This window comes from Nannobrachium achirus, assembly GCF_963921795.1.
Source record: "Nannobrachium achirus genome assembly, chromosome: 18".
Lineage (NCBI taxonomy): Eukaryota > Metazoa > Chordata > Actinopteri > Myctophiformes > Myctophidae > Nannobrachium > Nannobrachium achirus.
This window is the reverse complement of record NC_137825.1, coordinates 29,647,111-29,665,478: the sequence shown is the minus strand read 5'-3', so window position 1 is coordinate 29,665,478 and position 18,368 is coordinate 29,647,111. Positions and strand designations below refer to the sequence as shown.

Genomic DNA, 18,368 nt, shown 5'->3' with positions numbered 1-18,368 from the left:
TTCCCTAATAGGACTGATCGTGGATAGCTACTGGGACGTAAGTCGGGACATGATCAACCCCGGCTGGGTCACCTGGGCGAGGGTGTATGATGTTGCGAGACCCGAAACACCCGTCGACCCCAGGCTACATCACTGATGATACGTCCCAGTTGCATCCTTGTGATGTTTTTTTCACTATTAGTTCTATTTATAGTGGCTCATAGGAATAGACTATGTGACAACCAGGAATAGTTTGGTGACCCCCGGAGACTCGGTTGACGGCCGGAATTTAGACGGCACCCGGGAGCAGGTTGGGTTAGCGCCCCAGCCTGTGTCTTCCGTGAGGAAGAAGCCCAACAAATCCACGGTGAGGCCTTTAGGAGGGCCATTCAACTGCAGCAGCTGAATGGAATGTTTGGATTGGGGTCTGGTGCAACGCACAGGTTCTGAACCTGGTGAGAGCAGGAGAGGACCTGGTGAGACGTAGGAGGAGCCCGGCCAGGAGTCAACCCATAGAGCCTAGTTCTTCCACGCGCCAGAATGGTACCCCCAATCCCGGCAGAGTAGTTCCGGTGCAGCACATTGAGTGACCCTGTCTTTCCCTAATAGGACTGATCGTGGATAGCTACTGGGACGTAAGTCGGGACATGATCAACCCCGGCTGGGTCACCTGGGCGAGGGTGTATGATGTTGCGAGACCCGAAACACCCGTCGACCCCAGGCTACATCACTGATGATACGTCCCAGTTGCATCCTTGTGATGTTTTTTTCACTATTAGTTCTATTTATAGTGGCTCATAGGAATAGACTATTTGACAACCAGGAATAGTTTGGTGACCACCGGAGACTCGGTTGACGGCCGGAATTTAGACGGCACCCGGGAGCAGGTTGGGTTAACGCCCCAGCCTGTGTCTTCCGTGAGGAAGAAGCCCAACAAATCCACGGTGAGGCCTTTAGGAGGGCCATTCAACTGCAGCAGCTGAATGGAATGTTTGGATTGGGGTCTGGTGCAACGCACAGGTTCTGAACCTGGTGAGAGCAGGAGAGGACCTGGTGAGACGTAGGAGGAGCCCGGCCAGGAGTCAACCCATAGAGCCTAGTTCTTCCACGCGCCAGAATGGTACCCCCAATCCCGGCAGAGTAGTTCCGGTGCAGCACATTGAGTGACCCTGTCTTTCCCTAATAGGACTGATCGTGGATAGCTACTGGGACGTAAGTCGGGACATGATCAACCCCGGCTGGGTCACCTGGGCGAGGGTGTATGATGTTGCGAGACCCGAAACACCCGTCGACCCCAGGCTACATCACTGATGATACGTCCCAGTTGCATCCTTGTGATGTTTTTTTCACTATTAGTTCTATTTATAGTGGCTCATAGGAATAGACTATGTGACAACAAGGAATAGTTTGGTGACCACCGGAGACTCGGTTGACGGCCGGAATTTAGACGGCACCCGGGAGCAGGTTGGGTTAGCGCCCCAGCCTGTGTCTTCCATGAGGAAGAAGCCCAACAAATCCACGGTGAGGCCTTTAGGAGGGCCATTCAACTGCAGCAGCTGAATGGAATGTTTGGATTGGGGTCTGGTGCAACGCACAGGTTCTGAACCTGGTGAGAGCAGGAGAGGACCTGGTGAGACGTAGGAGGAGCCCGGCCAGGAGTCAACCCATAGAGCCTAGTTCTTCCACGCGCCAGAATGGTACCCCCAATCCCGGCAGAGTAGTTCCGGTGCAGCACATTGAGTGACCCTGTCTTTCCCTAATAGGACTGATCGTGGATAGCTACTGGGACGTAAGTCGGGACATGATCAACCCCGGCTGGGTCACCTGGGCGAGGGTGTATGATGTTGCGAGACCCGAAACACCCGTCGACCCCAGGCTACATCACTGATGATACGTCCCAGTTGCATCATTGTGATGTTTTTTTCACTATTAGTTCTATTTATAGTGGCTCATAGGAATAGACTATGTGACAACCAGGAATAGTTTGGTGACCACCGGAGACTCGGTTGACGGACGGAATTTAGACGGCACCCGGGAGCAGGTTGGGTTAGCGCCCCAGCCTGTGTCTTCCGTGAGGAAGAAGCCCAACAAATCCACGGTGAGGCCTTTAGGAGGGCCATTCAACTGCAGCAGCTGAATGGAATGTTTGGATTGGGGTCTGGTGCAACGCACAGGTTCTGAACCTGGTGAGAGCAGGAGAGGACCTGGTGAGACGTAGGAGGAGCCCGGCCAGGAGTCAACCCATAGAGCCTAGTTCTTCCACGCGCCAGAATGGTACCCCCAATCCCGGCAGAGTAGTTCCGGTGCAGCACATTGAGTGACCCTGTCTTTCCCTAATAGGACTGATCGTGGATAGCTACTGGGACGTAAGTCGGGACATGATCAACCCCGGCTGGGTCACCTGGGCGAGGGTGTATGATGTTGCGAGACCCGAAACACCCGTCGACCCCAGGCTACATCACTGATGATACGTCCCAGTTGCATCCTTGTGATGTTTTTTTTCACTACTAGTTATTTTTGTATTCTATCAGAAGTAAAAATAAATAGTACGTTTTCCACCACCAACTTTCCATGTATAACTATAAACACGGTCAATGAACAACATGTTGTCTCAGAACACAGAGGTACAGTACATGATGGCCTACTGTAAAAATACATGCACAAACAAAGCTCAGTTGCCAGGAAAACTGGAGCTGAAGTCACAGCAGACTCTTCATGAAACATAGTTGGCAGCATGGGGACTCTGTTGGCAGCCAGTGAGTTGACAGGCCATCACACACACTGGATGACTGGGCCATTAGTAGCAGTGATATGTTACTCAGTATCAATGGCAAATAACTGACATGGGCTTCTGGGGCCTGCTCGTTACTTACTGCATGACCAGCACATCATTTACAATATGTCCATGACAAGTCCCGTTTAAGAACTCTTATACTTGCATATAATGTCAATTATATGTTTTCTAACAATGACATGTAACCCTAGATTGATTGATTGATTTATAGCAAGAAGAGGAATTTTATTAGAATAAGAATAAACTAGAAACGTCCAATCTGGAAAATTGCAAGTGTGGTTGCACTGGCGCGAGTCGCAAGGAATCCATTGGGAAATGAATTCCGTCTTGCAATTTATATTATATTAGTCCTGTGCCTGGGGGTGTGCGATGAGGGATTGAATGTAGGAGTCTCAAGCCTCTATCAGAGTCGGTACCGCGGTGGTAATCTATCCACCGCGGTGTAGTGCGGTGTAGTCTTTTTGAGCGTTAACGTTGTAGTTTTATGACTAGTTTTATGACTTTATGACTTAAGACTACACCGCGGTGGATAGCTTACCACCGCGCTACCGACTCTGATAGAGGCTTCAGAAGTAATGTTGGAGAACCCCGTTGGGCAGAATAGTCACCATCGATTTGGCTGGCACTCTTTTATGCCCATATATGATGTTCCGTGTCCAGGCCAGTCTGTGATGTCATCTCCAAATTTGGGCGCTGTAGTGATGTCAGTCAGTGATGTCAGTCATTGATGTCAGTTGGGCTTTGTTGATGTCAGTGGGGCATTGTTACCATAGTGGCACTGGCGACACTGTTTATCAGTGATGCAGCATGCAGACAGACGGTGGAACGGACAGACATTCGGTAAATTAATAGTTAGATATTGTGATGTCAAGTGAAGCATGACCAATCCTGTCTGAATGGACATTATATTGTCCAAGATGTCTGGCCTTACAACCCCGATAACCGATAAAAGGTTATCAAAAAACAGGTTTGGCATAAAGGTTCTTGAACCTAGAACAATAGTGTGTTGCCTATAGCAACCACACTAAAAATTAAATACAGTATACAATATAGTATGTATACACATGGCAGCAACAATACTAAGTACATCAAATGAAATGTAATACATATGTATTCTATTTAACATACTTAATATACATAGACTAAGTATGTTGTTTATTAGAAAGCAGTCGACCTTTCACCGTGCTATGTTTATACCTCTTGCTGATCAGCCTATTTACTCACTCTCACTCTCCCTCTTCCTCTCACACACACACACACACACACACACACACACACACACACACACACACACACACACACACACACACTCACACACACACTCACTTACTCACTCACTCACTCCCTCACTCACTCACTCACTCACTCACTCACTCACTCACTCTCTCTCTCTGACGCTGCCACCTGGTAGTAAAGGCTCAGAGCTGCATGTCCTTATATGGGTATGTGACTGTAGGCACATGGCATGATGTAAAGTCAGCCTCATTTGACATCTGCCAACTCCAGTAGCCTTTATGGTACTAGACTTTTTGAAATGTAGGTCCTCCTAGGATTACATTGATCACACAGAACTTACCAGTTACCACACTCCAAAATGCTATTCTGATGTTGGTGTTCTCACTTCAGTTTCGTAATTTAGGTCCATTGTGGAGGGGAGGGGACATTAGCTTATGATACAATGGACCTATTACAACATCAAGAATACCAATATCAGAAAAGTATTTTTGATTAAGTGGTAAGTTTTGAGTAATGAAATCCTTTCTTACTACTACTACTTACTACTACTGTAATAGCCCAATCATAATAATGATGAAAACTGTTTAGGTCCTCATTGATGCTCCCTGATAAATAAATGTACCCACATACAGTATGCACATTATCATCCACGTACTGAACCAGTAGGTTCACCATGCTGACCACAAACACATAGGACATGGATCACCACCACAGCTGCTTCTCTGCATGGGATTGAATTGCATATGGTAAAGTATATGAGACGCATAGCCTAAATGGCAGCAGAAGCCTTGCACAGTATTATTAGAACTCCCTTTGGACTCTTCCGCCGAAACAAAAGCCACTTGTTTACCGTGGGCTCACTCTGCACTGTGCCCACCTGGAGGCAAAGCAGGTAGAGCTGATTGTGTAATGAGTTCAATCAAAATGAAAGGGGAATATTTATAAATGATTTATATCAATAATGTTACCTTAGTAACCTACTACTTTGTTTGACCAGAGTCCCACAGGGCTCAATAGTGACTTTTCTGTTTTCGCTCTAAATAAAATATCTTATATATCCGATCCATAAGCTCACTGCGTGTCGCATTGTGATCCGCAGCTTGTAGATCTGCCATTTTCCGCAGGTTTTCCCCGGAATAGCGATGTTGTCATACTGGAGAATCTAAATATATCGCACTGCACCAAGAAGGCTACAATTCAGTAGTAGTCTGCTGCTATTTTGTTTATTCCTGCTGCTATTTATAACCACACACCTTATTGTGTATATATCATGCACCTTACAGTATAGTATATATTTCACACAACCCACATCTCACTAAATTTCACTTTTTCTTTTTACACATGTAAACCTGTAGTATAACAATAAAGTTGCACAGTGGCACTTGATCTGATGTGTGGGAGTCTGTGTGTCAGGGCAAACATTTCAATGCTTCCATTCGCCTTTATTTTCCACTGAAAGCTGCAGTAAATAACCAGAGAACAGAAAGCACCACAGCATGCTGCCATTCACAACAACCAAGTACTCCATGTATTTCTATGTTGACATTGATTGCACCATATCATGTATTCACTGCAAGTAGTGGTAGTAACTACTGATGTAAAAACAACACACCTCAGGACTTTTGCACTGACACTGGTTTATTTATGAGATTGTGTACAGACAATCATTTCAGTGGCGAAAGGTTTAGCTACAAAATCAAAGCTATAAAGTACATTTAATATAAATGAATACAAAAGAAAACTGTACATTTCCAACACATATGGACCCAGGACTTTTTGTTTTCTTCCTCAGAAGTTAGTGTAATAATGCCTGATTTGTACTTAGGGTTAGCCGATCTACAACATATGTGAGCTTGTAGAATTCGGATGAGCAACACCGACTGCAATGAAGTATAAATAAGCCACTTTATGAGACTGGCCTTGTGGGGCTCATAGGCTGGCTAAGAACTTCCTCAAGTCACATACGACATGCTTTGCATTGCATCGTAGGATACAGTATGTGGTAATAATACTGACTTCCTCCGGAATTCTCCTTTAACCAGTTGAGCCCCACTTCAAAAACAGCTAAATAGCAGATGAATAAGCTCACACAGCATTACATCGCGATGCATTGTAAGCTTGCACATCTGCTATTTTTTATATATTCTTTTTGCCTATATAGACAAGCCCAAAATAGGTTTGCCAGGTTGAAAGTGGTTAAACCCTATGTACTCTGAAATTATTACATACTGACATTGGCCGTGGAACATGATATGAGACAGAACTTGAAGATATATTGTTGTAGTATAGCTTAAAAACATATACTACCAACTGTACAGTACCATTAATGCACCGAAAGGTGTGGTCACTTCAAGAATCTGGTCCGTGGAGCTGATGTGAGATAAGACCACTTATCTTATCAGCAAGTAGGAATACTGTGGCTAAATTAAAAGCCTGAAATGTACATGGTCTCACTGGCCTGTAACAAAATAACACATGCAGATGTAACAAAATAACACATGCAGACGCGAAGCTCTCTATTCAATGTACCTTCCTGCATGATTTACATAGCTCTAGAATCCAGAAAGGAGTATTGCATTATTCCTTAAGGCCCATTTATTCTCCATGTTAATATGTGTACATGTGTATATGTGTATATATGTACGGAACAAGCTGGCGCTTTTTGGCACATTTTCTGAAAGCTTAAGGACATCATGAAATGATCGGAAATCATGGCCTACAATGTAGCTCCCACAATTGCTTGAACTAGATCTAGTTCAACGAGATATGGCGGACCTTTTTCAGGAAAGCTCATCTGAGTTGGTGAGAACTTTCAAACTTGTACTTGATGTCACTTTGACCAAGCATAGGGACAAACGAAGTACATTATTTTGACCGTCTTGACCGCTGCCATGTTTGTCGCTGAACTGTTCTCTAGTGGGTGTATTGCATAACATCCATGCCAACGCAAAGGATGAAAGGAGGTGATGTGACTAATGACACCTACATCACTTGAAACAGATGTATGTAAATGGGTCTTAATTGACTAATTTGTCAAATAACCAATCACTTAATTTGATCAATACATTTGCTAAATTGTGTATGCCACATACATTCATGCAGAGACATCCAAAAATGTTTCAATAATTCAAGAGGACAAATACAGTACATAACACGTTGGGTGTCTCTCTTGTAAGGCTCAGGTGACATTCTACGGCAGACAGCATCTCAGAAAGGTAGGATTTACATTTTTACTAGGTTTCCACTCCTCAGAAACCATACCACAGCTGGTCCCTCCAAGAGCAAAGAACACCTCCCCTAAACTCCATCATCTAATATCTATTTCAATGCTCCAATCCAGGCTCACACAATGGCCAATTTGTTCTTATGTCATACTTGAGTAGTATGTATGGTATACATACATACACACTGTACATACAGAAATGGCAGCCATGTGAACATGGTCTATGACATTACTATACTGTACATAACATCTTGAACTGGAATACATCCAAGTGTATTCTCTTCGCATACCACCTCAACCCCCAGTCACACCACCACAGTGGTCTCAGTTTAACCCTGGGGGCTGTCGCTGGGTCTTTCCGCCCTCCCCCACCGACGCTTCTATGGCCCAAACCGTGGCATGTTTCTGGGCAGCACGTCCACACACCTTCCCATGGACACAGTGTGTTAGTTCTACAACCTCTCAAAAAGGCTCACAGGGGAAGGGACAAACATTATACAAGTGAGGTCTAAAGTAAATGTGCAAGTACTCTGTTATTATCCAGTCACTGGGAGTCTATTCTCTTGCTCTCTCAGCTTCAAGGACAACAGATGTTCTGCAGAGGCACTGAAAACAACATGAACATGCTCAAGCTAAAAGCCCATTCAAAGAGAAAGCTCATAGTTGGCCACATTGTGGTTAGGAGTCTGGTGATATGAGGATACAGACAGTCAGAAAGACGGTCATGGACGCCTTGAGTTTGGCAGGCCTAAAGCAGCAGGTCAGAAGACCGTTTTCACTTGGCTGTCCTGTAGCTGGTGAGGTCAATGGGCTCTCTGCTGGGTATGCACCAGTCATCAGCCTCCTGGCTCACTTTGTAGTTCTTCAGAGCTGTCTTGTTGTACACTGGCAGCCTCTCTATGGAGTCTGTGGACAGTGCCTGGAAGGGGGAGCAATCAAAAAACAATAATAAGCATTGTTTACATCAAGTTCACTTGTCTACAGCACTGTCTGCACCTTGGTGAAATGAGGTCGGCTCGCATTTAAACAATGTGTCAAGCAACCATTTTACCTAATTCTTACTGTGTGCTAAATTGACTTTGAAACTCTGAAACCACCCCCTCCTCGCGCGAGGGGCTACTGTACTATCAGTGTCTGGCTCACCTTCAAGTGGATGACAGCATCTGTGCCAAAGCCCTCCATGGAGTAGAGCTGCAGGTTCCCTTGGAAGTACTTGGCATAGAGGCGGGAGATGGGCAGACCATAGCCAAATCCAGCCTGTAGAGAAAGAGAGGGGGCGAGAGAGGAGATAAAGGTCTTGCCAAAGCTTTGTTACACAGGAAGCTGTTAGTGCTCCGCCATGATATACATTTCAGGCCTGAATGCATGCAAGACAAGTTATTGGAATTGGTCCTATCTGTGTACATGTGTATCTGTCTGTGTATAAAATAACTCAAGAACAGATAGCTAATCAGTAGGTTACCCCAAAGAGAGTAGTCAAATCAAATCATGACGGCTGGTGAACAGGACAGCAACAAATTATTCGATTATTTTTCTTTCTCTTTTATATGGGTTGAAGCACAAGTCGAGAAACAAACAGAACCCTCCAGGGGAGAGTTGGTTGGTATACTGCATCATAACTCACCAGAGGTGTCCGTGTGTCCTCAAATAGCTGTGGGGTCGGAGCGGTGGAGAACATGTAACTGAAGAGGTTCTCAGTCCTCCTGAAAGGGACACCGCCTCCCCTGTCACTCACCTACCCGTGGACAGAGACAAAGTGAAGGGTCAGACCACCAAAAAGACAGACAGCAAGAAATAGTCAAAAACTGGAAAACTGGCGAGCCATAAACAGGTGCACGTTGTGACACTTGACACTTGAGTCAAGGCCACGAGCCAACTGACTCTCCACTTTACTCCTCTGCATATCGTCATGGAAACTGGACACCAATGAATGCTGATCTTTGTCTTATGTAAGCGTCAGCCAGGTGGAATGCTCAGAGCAAAGAGCGAGCTTGGATGATCAATAGGCTCTCCAATATGAAGAGTTGTGCAAGTCAGTCTTATCAGACTGTAGCAACTATTTCTCAATATTAAAACACCGATTTGAGGGGGGTCAAGTTCCCTCCTTGCATAACAGAGTTAAGATTTTTTGTATAGTGTTTTTTCTTTCTATATGAAATGACAGTAGTGTATTCTATTCCTCAGCTTTGAAGGCAGAGACATTTTTGAACCTACCTTAATGGACATGTCCTCCCCACCAAGAGACACCATGCACTGAATGGGTGGAAGACTGTTTTTGCCCTCATGGTGCTCAATGGTGGCCCTCATGGCATTCTGTAACACAACAGTCAAACATATTATTGTTTTGGTCTGAGAAGACCATGTGAGGTGATAAAATAGTAAACGTTTCCATAATGTATGGAATATATGGATGTTGTTTTGGATATTATAGATAAGAAGTTGTTCCATACCTTGAAAAGCTCAAAGAGCATGTGATAAAGATGAGAGGGAACATATTCAATGCTTATGGGCTGGTTCTTCTTATTGCCTGTGAGTTGGGGAGGAGGAGAAACAAATACATTACTCTTTTACTCGATTACATCCAGCTAATTTCAGATTCATTACCTTGAGTACTCGTGGACATGTAAGCAAATTACAGTTATTCTGTCCTGCTCTGTTTCCATCGTTTGTGGAACGAAGGGTAAAAACGTAGTGTGTCAATATTGTCTGATGCATTCAGCCGTCCCCACTTAGCATTTACTTCAGCTTCAGTGGGGTAATTACAGGCCGCGAACATACACATTTCCCTGCAACTCTTCTAAACTAGCTGCTGGTTGTTTGCCGGCCTCTCATAAGAACACCAATGTGCAGGTAATCAACATGCCAGATTACATAAAAAGTCTTACTGTTCATCTCCTTCAGAAAGAGATCAGGAGAGCTGAGGTAATACTGATCACACAGCATCTTGGCACTGTGGAAGGCATCTGAGAGGGAATAACAGTAGTATAAGCAGGGTTAACCACACTGCAATGTGACAGACAGGCTTTTGTTTGGATGTTAAAACATGGGAAGGCTAAAGTACAGTTTTGTTTACTTAGCAGTCAATCACAGGAGCTACCTCTGCGGAAAAAGTGCGATGTGACGATAAGATCACAGTTCATTTATACAACAAGGTAGGGTCTTCCAAAGTCCAAAACAAACTCTGGTCACGTACACGACTCTAGTGTATGCCGTAAACAATATTTCCATTCACCATTCCATAAGCAGTCAATGAAGGCAGTGCTGTAATCGCAACTGTCGTTTACCTTTCACAACCTCGGTGACTTCACAGTGAGGGTCGATGCACCCGATGGTGTTGGGGTGAACCGGATTTGTTGCTCCGTCAAACACAAGAGCTGCAGGGATGGAGGGGAAATGTGTCAGAATAAGAGAAGGGAGAAATATAGTATATATGTTGCAATAATTATGTACTAGGTACCAAAAGAATTGAGCCCTGCAAATGTTTCCCCACCCTTTTTTAATAGCGGGTACGGGACCATGAGATTGTACTTAAGTGCAGACAGAAATGGAAGATAGGAGACAGAGTTGAAGAGATCGCTTTTCAATTTATGACAGATGTCAGACATGGCATAATGCTTTTGTCTGAAACTCCTGTGGTATTTCAAGGTTTCTGTTCTATTCAGTGCCACAGTTCACAATATTGTTTATTCTTCACTCAATTAGCCGATTATTGTCGCTGTCAGGCAGAAACCTCTTATCTCCATATTCTAACTTTTTTTTGTAAATTAATCCCCTACTTGATCATGCTACAGCGTCACACTTAAGTATCAAAAGCGGCATATCCACAAGCTTGAAACACAGCACGAAGCGACGCATTTTGAACTTGTATATCTGCTACTTCTGAATTTTAATCCTGAAAACTTGACTGATGTATTGAAGACAGAACTATGGTACTCACTGTGCTGGTTGATGAGCATACGGATGGATATTCTGCTCATATAGAATCGGTCCAGGAAGTACTGGATGTTCTGGTTGGTGAATGGGTCCTGAGAGAAGGTTTCTTTGTACTCTATGATACCCTGGGCCATGGTTGGCACCACATCGTTGTGCCTGTTCCTGATAGTCACCAAGGCATCCACAAACCTGCCAAGGAAAAGCATTGGCAATCATATTAAATGATGTCTCACTCACAGTGGGACCAGAACATAAATAAAGATCCATAACGGTAACACTTTCTTTGAAGCCCATGTCTATAATACATTTAAATACTTGTTGATGTTTTATAATCCTCATATAACACTGCTTAATTAATTATGAGCACTCATAAATACTTAAGTGTTCTAACAATAATCATAACACAGCATGATAACGTGGTATTATACAGTGTGATAAACAGATTATAATGCATTTATAAGGCACGTACGTTTATAAGTGATAGATAATTAGGATTAGGATATACCTATTGTACAGTGAAAAGATAAGGGATGGTATTGTTTTTACAACAGTACTGCTTAAAAAAGTAAGTCAGACCAACATCTTGCTTCTCTGTACCACCAAAGCATTAAAGAAAGCCAAAACAAAATCAAGAGTGAGATGTATTTCCCCCCTTAGGCCCTTACTTTCCTAAACTCCGCACTGACTAGTGAAACTACAGTATGGACAGGTGGCCTGAGGCTTTGTCTCCATTAAATGATTTTTAAACAGTAGACTGACTGTCTGGGCTTCGGAGAAGAGAACTCATGTGTGGCTTGAGACTCAACCCAAATAATTATGGATATTCTAAGTTGGTGTTATTTCATGAATTGTATTCACCTATTTAAAATGAACCCAAAACAAGGTTTATGATAACATATATCTTCTTGTACTGAAATTGATTCTCTATCTCCCACCTCTTGCCATTATCACATGCGACATACCATGATTTTATGGCATATAAAACACGAATGACTGGGCGACTGGCCAGAAGAACAAGGCGATGACTACATTATTAAATTAATGAATGTATGCATTTCAAAATCACTTACTCCCCCAGTGTTCTGTGGTCATCAGGATTCTTGTCCAGGAATTCAAGGAGTTCCATTAAGCTCTGGATATACCTGGAAAGCAACATTTACACACATACAGACACAAATACAAGCTGGTGAGAACATGTTGTAACCATTTTTATTTTTAGAGCCAACTCTTTGATTCAGTGCACACTGTAACAGGGGTCTGGAAAACCCAGGTACAAAAACAACATGTGATAGTGCTCGTATTTTAAGGGCTGCTTATCCTCTGAAGAAAGATATGCAGAAGGAGAAACCGTTCCAACAAAGGGGGAGGGAGGAAACCGGGGAAAGTGTGTCATGTGACGTGTGACGTGAAAGTAGGGCTAAGTTCATTGTGCAGAGACCCATCCCCCGTTTACACACAGCACTGCCTGGCCGAAGCTCAAGTTGGTCAAAGGGCGTTCATAGGAATCCTGGCCGTTTGAGAGGCCAGGCCTCCATGAAGAGAAGTAAACAACAGTGCTGCTGCTGCTCCACTGCTATACTAAGGAGCCGAGTACACGTCAACATCAAGGACTGTTAACTTTGCAGTACAGATTGATTCTGTCATTAAAATGTAATTACTCTTCAATGAAAAGCCACATTGAATACATTTTCTTCTTTTTTTTTACTCTCTTCAATTATTTTAGTTTTCCAGTTTTGAGACAAGTTTTTCTTGTTTGACCCGACTAAGAACTGGCTTTCGGTGAGGATTCTGAGGAATGAGCTTTTTCAGTTTCAACCTTTATTTAAATTCTCAGAGATCATTGAGGGCGATTACACATAAAACACAATACATAACATAACAACAAAGCTATTGCCTGGATAACAATAACAGTCAAATAAAGCAGTGGTTCTCAACCTGTGGGTCGGGACCCCCAGAGGGGTCCCCAATTTATTAAAAGGTTGAGGACCACTGAAATAAAGCAGCCATTCTGTTGTATGTTGTAATAGATTGCTCTACTCACCAGCTCTGTAACCTCTGTACAGAAGGGGTTGTGAGCAGTTGGTCAGGAAGGAGGTTTATTTCCTTCATTATGTTTGATAACCTCACTGGCAACTCCTGTCTCAAAAATACAAATGATGTCTTCTCACAGGCATTGATGGTTCCTGCCATTAAGAAAACAGTGGAAATTAACTTAATGTCTTGTCAAATAGTATACGATAAGATAAGCCTTTATTGATCCCCTGAGGGAAATGCAGTTGTCAACAGCAGTTTAGTGAAAAAAAAAATACAGGATAAGAAGAAGATAACATAATAATACAAAATAGCCTGCTTCCCTGATCCAATTAATCACAGGTGGCACTTTGTGATGTTGTGATTAATGGTACTGGATCGAGGCTGGTGAAGTAGCCTACTGTGTGCATGAATAATAAGAACATAAATTTGCTTTGCTGACTATTGCAACTTTTGAGTCTGAAACAGGCTACCTGGAGATGATGTGTAGTATTAGCTCTGGACCAGAGCTAGAGCAGTATGTAAACTAGTTGTTATATATTTGTATTATTCGTTTGCCTCCAATGTGGTCTGTGGTCAATGTGGTTTAAAATGTTTAACACATTTATTTATGTCCACATACATACAGGAGAGTATATGAGGACACACACACACACACACACACACACACACACACACACACACACACACACACACACAGTCAGCACAGCAGCTGCACATAGCTTCATTTGCATTCCTGACGCAATACTCGAGCACTTTGCACTGAAGTGCAAGCGACGATTAAGGCACTAAAAAGTAAACACAAGCTACTTCAAGTGCCACAGTCGGAGGAATAATAATCTAATATTATGTAATGTATTGGATATTATTTAGGCCTAATAGCAATAGGCTATCCTATGTGATCAGTATTTGGATCGGCAGTCGATTGCAAACTCGTACATTGCACACAGGAACACAACGTCTGAAATGCATGCAAATGTTATTCCGACGGTCATTTAGGCCAACAGTACTTACCAAAATCCAGGAACTGTTTCATGGAGAGTGGTGAAGGCGAGAATTTGGAGAAATGCTCGATATGTTTAGGCACGCTGGCCAACGCAGCATTCTTCATAATAAACCTCACGAACTTCATCGTTGCCGTCTTAAGATCCAAAAGGCTTTTCTCAATCTAGGCTATAATGTAGCCGATGTTAAATTTGCTTAATATTATCAGTACTATGTCTGTCTGTTCTGGTGGTGCACACGTCTATATATTCACATGTAGTACTATGTTGATGACGACTGAACAGAAGGCGAGGCAGGAAAAACGACATGGCTGTAGCCAATGGGAAGAGAGTGTTGTTTATTTAGAAACCTGGTGAACCAATAGGAATTGTTAGCGGGAGGGTCGGGTCCTTTGGGTGGGTGCCACTGGGTGGGTGGGTTAGATGAACACTTGTTTACATGCATATCATCTTCCCTTTGAGATGATGTGGGGATCTCCACACAAGACAATATTACAAAAATAAAAACATCTCTTTTGAGAAAAGTTTTAACTATTTCACCTAGCCTATAACAATTTACAACAACAAACAATGTTTGGTTATCATATGTCTGCTTATGTAATCCCAACTGGCAATGTAGGCCATAATATGAGGAATCAACACTTGGGTGTGTCTTTTTGAGATACAGGGGAATTGTTCTCAAATGCGTTTGTGTCTCTGTCAAGTGTCATCTAGTGAAATACTGTAATCACAGTAGGCCTACACCTTACCTTATCTTATCAGTTATCGTGCACGACACACAGACTACTCAAGAGCTGTGTGGAAGGGGATTTTCAGAGAAAGCAGTTCAAGTAAAACAAAGGGGCATAGGCCTATGTCAAATCTTTGTATTCAATAAATAAATAAATAAAAACATTTAAATGCTCTACCTGTGATTCCCTTTTCCACTGTGTCATGGTGGAGTCCGTACCCAGAGTGTGATTTTGTTCCCATTTTAAGATGGGTATCAAGAATTAGGAAGGTTTAATTTATCACTATACAAATACAAGCAGCAAAATGTTTATGGGAATTGTGCAAACATTCCAACATTCTAATACCAGATTAACGTAAAGATGTGTTAGGGTTCTAGACAGGTACACTTATGGACAGTGAGAAAATCATCATTTTATTAAACTACTCTAAAAAAAAATTGTAGTTAGCGAGGTAGGATTGGGGGTGGTGTATGTTTCATAACCATAAACAAGGTCAGAAGATGCCATCCACTCCACTGTCATTCTGCAAAACAACACCACCCCCCAGATATGAATACAGTCCAAACAGACCCCCCCCCCCCCCCCCCTCCTGCTGCTGGTACTCTTCTGCTCCCCTGACAGATAGAATTCCTCCCACATGTGTGATTCCTGCTATTGTCTGGGAACCAACAGATCGAGGCTAACAGAGAACACCATGTCCTGCTGCGCAACTCATTGCATAACTGGTAGCTGTGTGTCAGTAGGGCCATGTGGAACAAGTCCCAGTCACTCTGTCAATATAGCCTACACTACAGTAGTAGACCACTGATTAAATAAGTGATAACATGAGTCCACTGCATTAGGCTAAAAAGAAAGAAAGAACCATTAGATAATATCTTGTGCTACTGCCAGAACTCGAAATCAGGGTTTTTCCAGTATAGCAGTCACCTTTGGTATGGTGACCCACATCTGATTTGAACTATGGGCTTCGCTAACGCTCTGGACCAGAGCTAGGCTTCCCATGCAAGTGTCAAACTCAATATTTCAAAGTGACCAGAAGTTACAGATCAGCAGGAGTCACATGACTCACATCACATGCTGGAAGCTTGCGTCAAGTCTGTGACCTACTACAGTGTGTTGTATAAGCTTACATGTACAAAACACTATATGATAGGGGTGTGACCATGCACTTGAAAATGAGAACAACAACATGTGCACCGCTCACCCCCTTATTTTCCATTGCAGGGTTTCTACTTTTAGCTACACGTTCATGAGTGTGCTCTGTGAGCACTAAACACTTCACCTGTGATGTGACAATAAAGTCTATTCCGCTCCTAAGTGTGGCTGTGCGTGTGTCTGTAGCCTTTTTCCTCAGCGTTTTGCCATAGTAAAATGTGTGTACGTAGCATCATGTTTGTCTAGTGATGTCATATGTCGTATGTCTGTAGCCTTTTTCCTCAGCGTTTTGCCATAGCAAAACGTGTGTGTGTAGCATACCCTGTACATCCTAGACTCAAATCCTAGTCTTAAGATGTTATGCAAGCACGACCACCGCTCACTTCACATTGGGTGTGATTTTTACATTTATTGGCAATTTCCACCATACAATGATGTGCACAAAGGGACACCCGGCTGAAAGTGCATAACTCAGCTTCAGGTTCTATCACATACGTATCTTACTCATATTTAGCATCCTCAGTTATGATGGTAGATCTGCTGATCCTTGACCTTGGTCGTGTTACAAGATTGTAATTATTCCCTATTATTGTGATATTTACAAGCTACAAAGAAGCACCCTGCAGCTGTTCACCTGCAGCTGTCAGGATTTTCCAATGAATTCATCTCAAGGATGGAAAAACGATGCAAGCATGCATGCCTTTAATTTTCTACTGTTTAATGAACAAATATTTATCTCATTATTTAACTCATTTAACTCATTATTTTAATCTCGTTTCATTCACAGGTTGTCTATTTTCTTTTTCTTTTTAAGATTTGTTTTTGGGCTTTTTGCCTTTATTGGATAGGACAGTAGACTGACAGGAAACGGGGGAGAGACAGGGAGTGACATGCGGCAAAGGTCACCCAGATAGAGAATCGAACCGGCGACGCCGACAAGCATTGATGCCGAAATGGCAATGCCTATATGGTATGCGTCTGGTCCACTAGGCCACCAGGTGCCCCAGGTTGTCTAATTTTTGAACAAAATTAACAATTCTCACAATGTCTACTATAATAGAATACATTGTGTAATAATAATAATTCCTTTGCCATTTATTCCACAGTCACAGACCGTCACCGTACCAAGTCGGTAAAAGGTCATCACAGCTAGCCCGAGTGACTCTAGAGCATGATGTTAGACCCTGTTGCTGTTGCTGCTGATTATGACACCTGACGTAAGCACCGAAAACAGAAGATCTACAAGCTCATAATGTGTCCCATCAGTGATGCATTGCACTTGAAGATAGGCTTATTCCGGGCACAACACTGTTGTGCATAAATTGGGCATGCAGGGGTGGGAGGAGGGTACCCTCAGTACTTTTCCGTTTCCTACCAGCCTACATTCCAGCCACTGGCCAGCTCCCCTTACCCCTGTCAACAAACATCGAAGCAGTGTTAGGCCAGTCAATCTAAGCAAAAAAAGGGCCTGACCCAAAAGAAATTGCAATAGTAATGGTTCAAGGTTATTTATGATCCTTAGAGTCATACAAAAAACATGTTAAAAGTTTTCCATTTTATTCTTAGTGGATCAAGGTGAATTCAGTGGGTTCACGTTTGGGTCCCTTCACTTACTATACAGGAAAAAAAGACCCCCCCAAAAATCCTCTTTAAGTAGCAGGTCTAACTAGTAGGGTTTTTTCATGATTCTACTTCCATTCCAAGCATTTGTTTTGCACCAAAAACATTCCTCGGGCTAAAAACCGACCCCCAATACTATGGTTTAGTGATGAGTCATCACTTTTCTGGGGTCAGCTCAGTTTTGCTGTGTCCCTTTTTAGCCCGGAGAATGTTTTTCATGCAAAACAAATGCTTGCAATGGATTCAGGATCATGAAGAACCCCTAGTAAGACCCCTCACATGCTACTTAAATAAGATTTTTTTGGAGGTCTTTTTTTCCTGTAGTAAGTGAAGGGACCCGAACGCGAACCCCCTGAATTCACCTTGATCCACTAAGAATATTTTGGAAGATTTTTAACATGTGTTTTGGATGACTCTAAGGATCATAAAAAACCTTGAACCATTACTATTGCATTTCTTTTGGGTGAAACCTCAGATTGACTAGCCTATGTTGGGCATAAGTGGAAGGGCACTCTCTCAATGCAGACAAGTGGACAACAACTCCAGTGGAAAATATCTCTCCCTGGAGGCCAGAGGGAGCTGTTACAGCCTGTTAAGCACACTCTGTTTGTATATGAATAATGAATAACTAGAAAGATGCAATTCGAAATTGCAAGTGTGGT

At 43.0% G+C, this 18,368-nt stretch overlaps 1 protein-coding gene across 1 annotated transcript; it reads right to left on the bottom strand.

The window, feature by feature from the left end:
• Positions 1 to 5,626: 5,626 nt before the first annotated feature.
• pdk2a (pyruvate dehydrogenase kinase 2a) lies at positions 5,627 to 14,462 on the bottom strand. The gene is made up of 11 exons (XM_080748103.1): positions 14,211 to 14,462; positions 13,207 to 13,348; positions 12,236 to 12,307; positions 11,170 to 11,354; positions 10,517 to 10,606; positions 10,118 to 10,195; positions 9,683 to 9,759; positions 9,447 to 9,545; positions 8,857 to 8,967; positions 8,376 to 8,489; positions 5,627 to 8,151 (listed from the first exon to the last, which is right to left on the bottom strand). Exons 1-11 carry the CDS (start codon positions 14,326 to 14,328, stop codon positions 8,008 to 8,010), a joined length of 1,230 nt encoding a protein of 409 aa, XP_080604229.1. The 5' UTR covers positions 14,329 to 14,462; the 3' UTR covers positions 5,627 to 8,007.
• Positions 14,463 to 18,368: the final 3,906 nt, after the last annotated feature.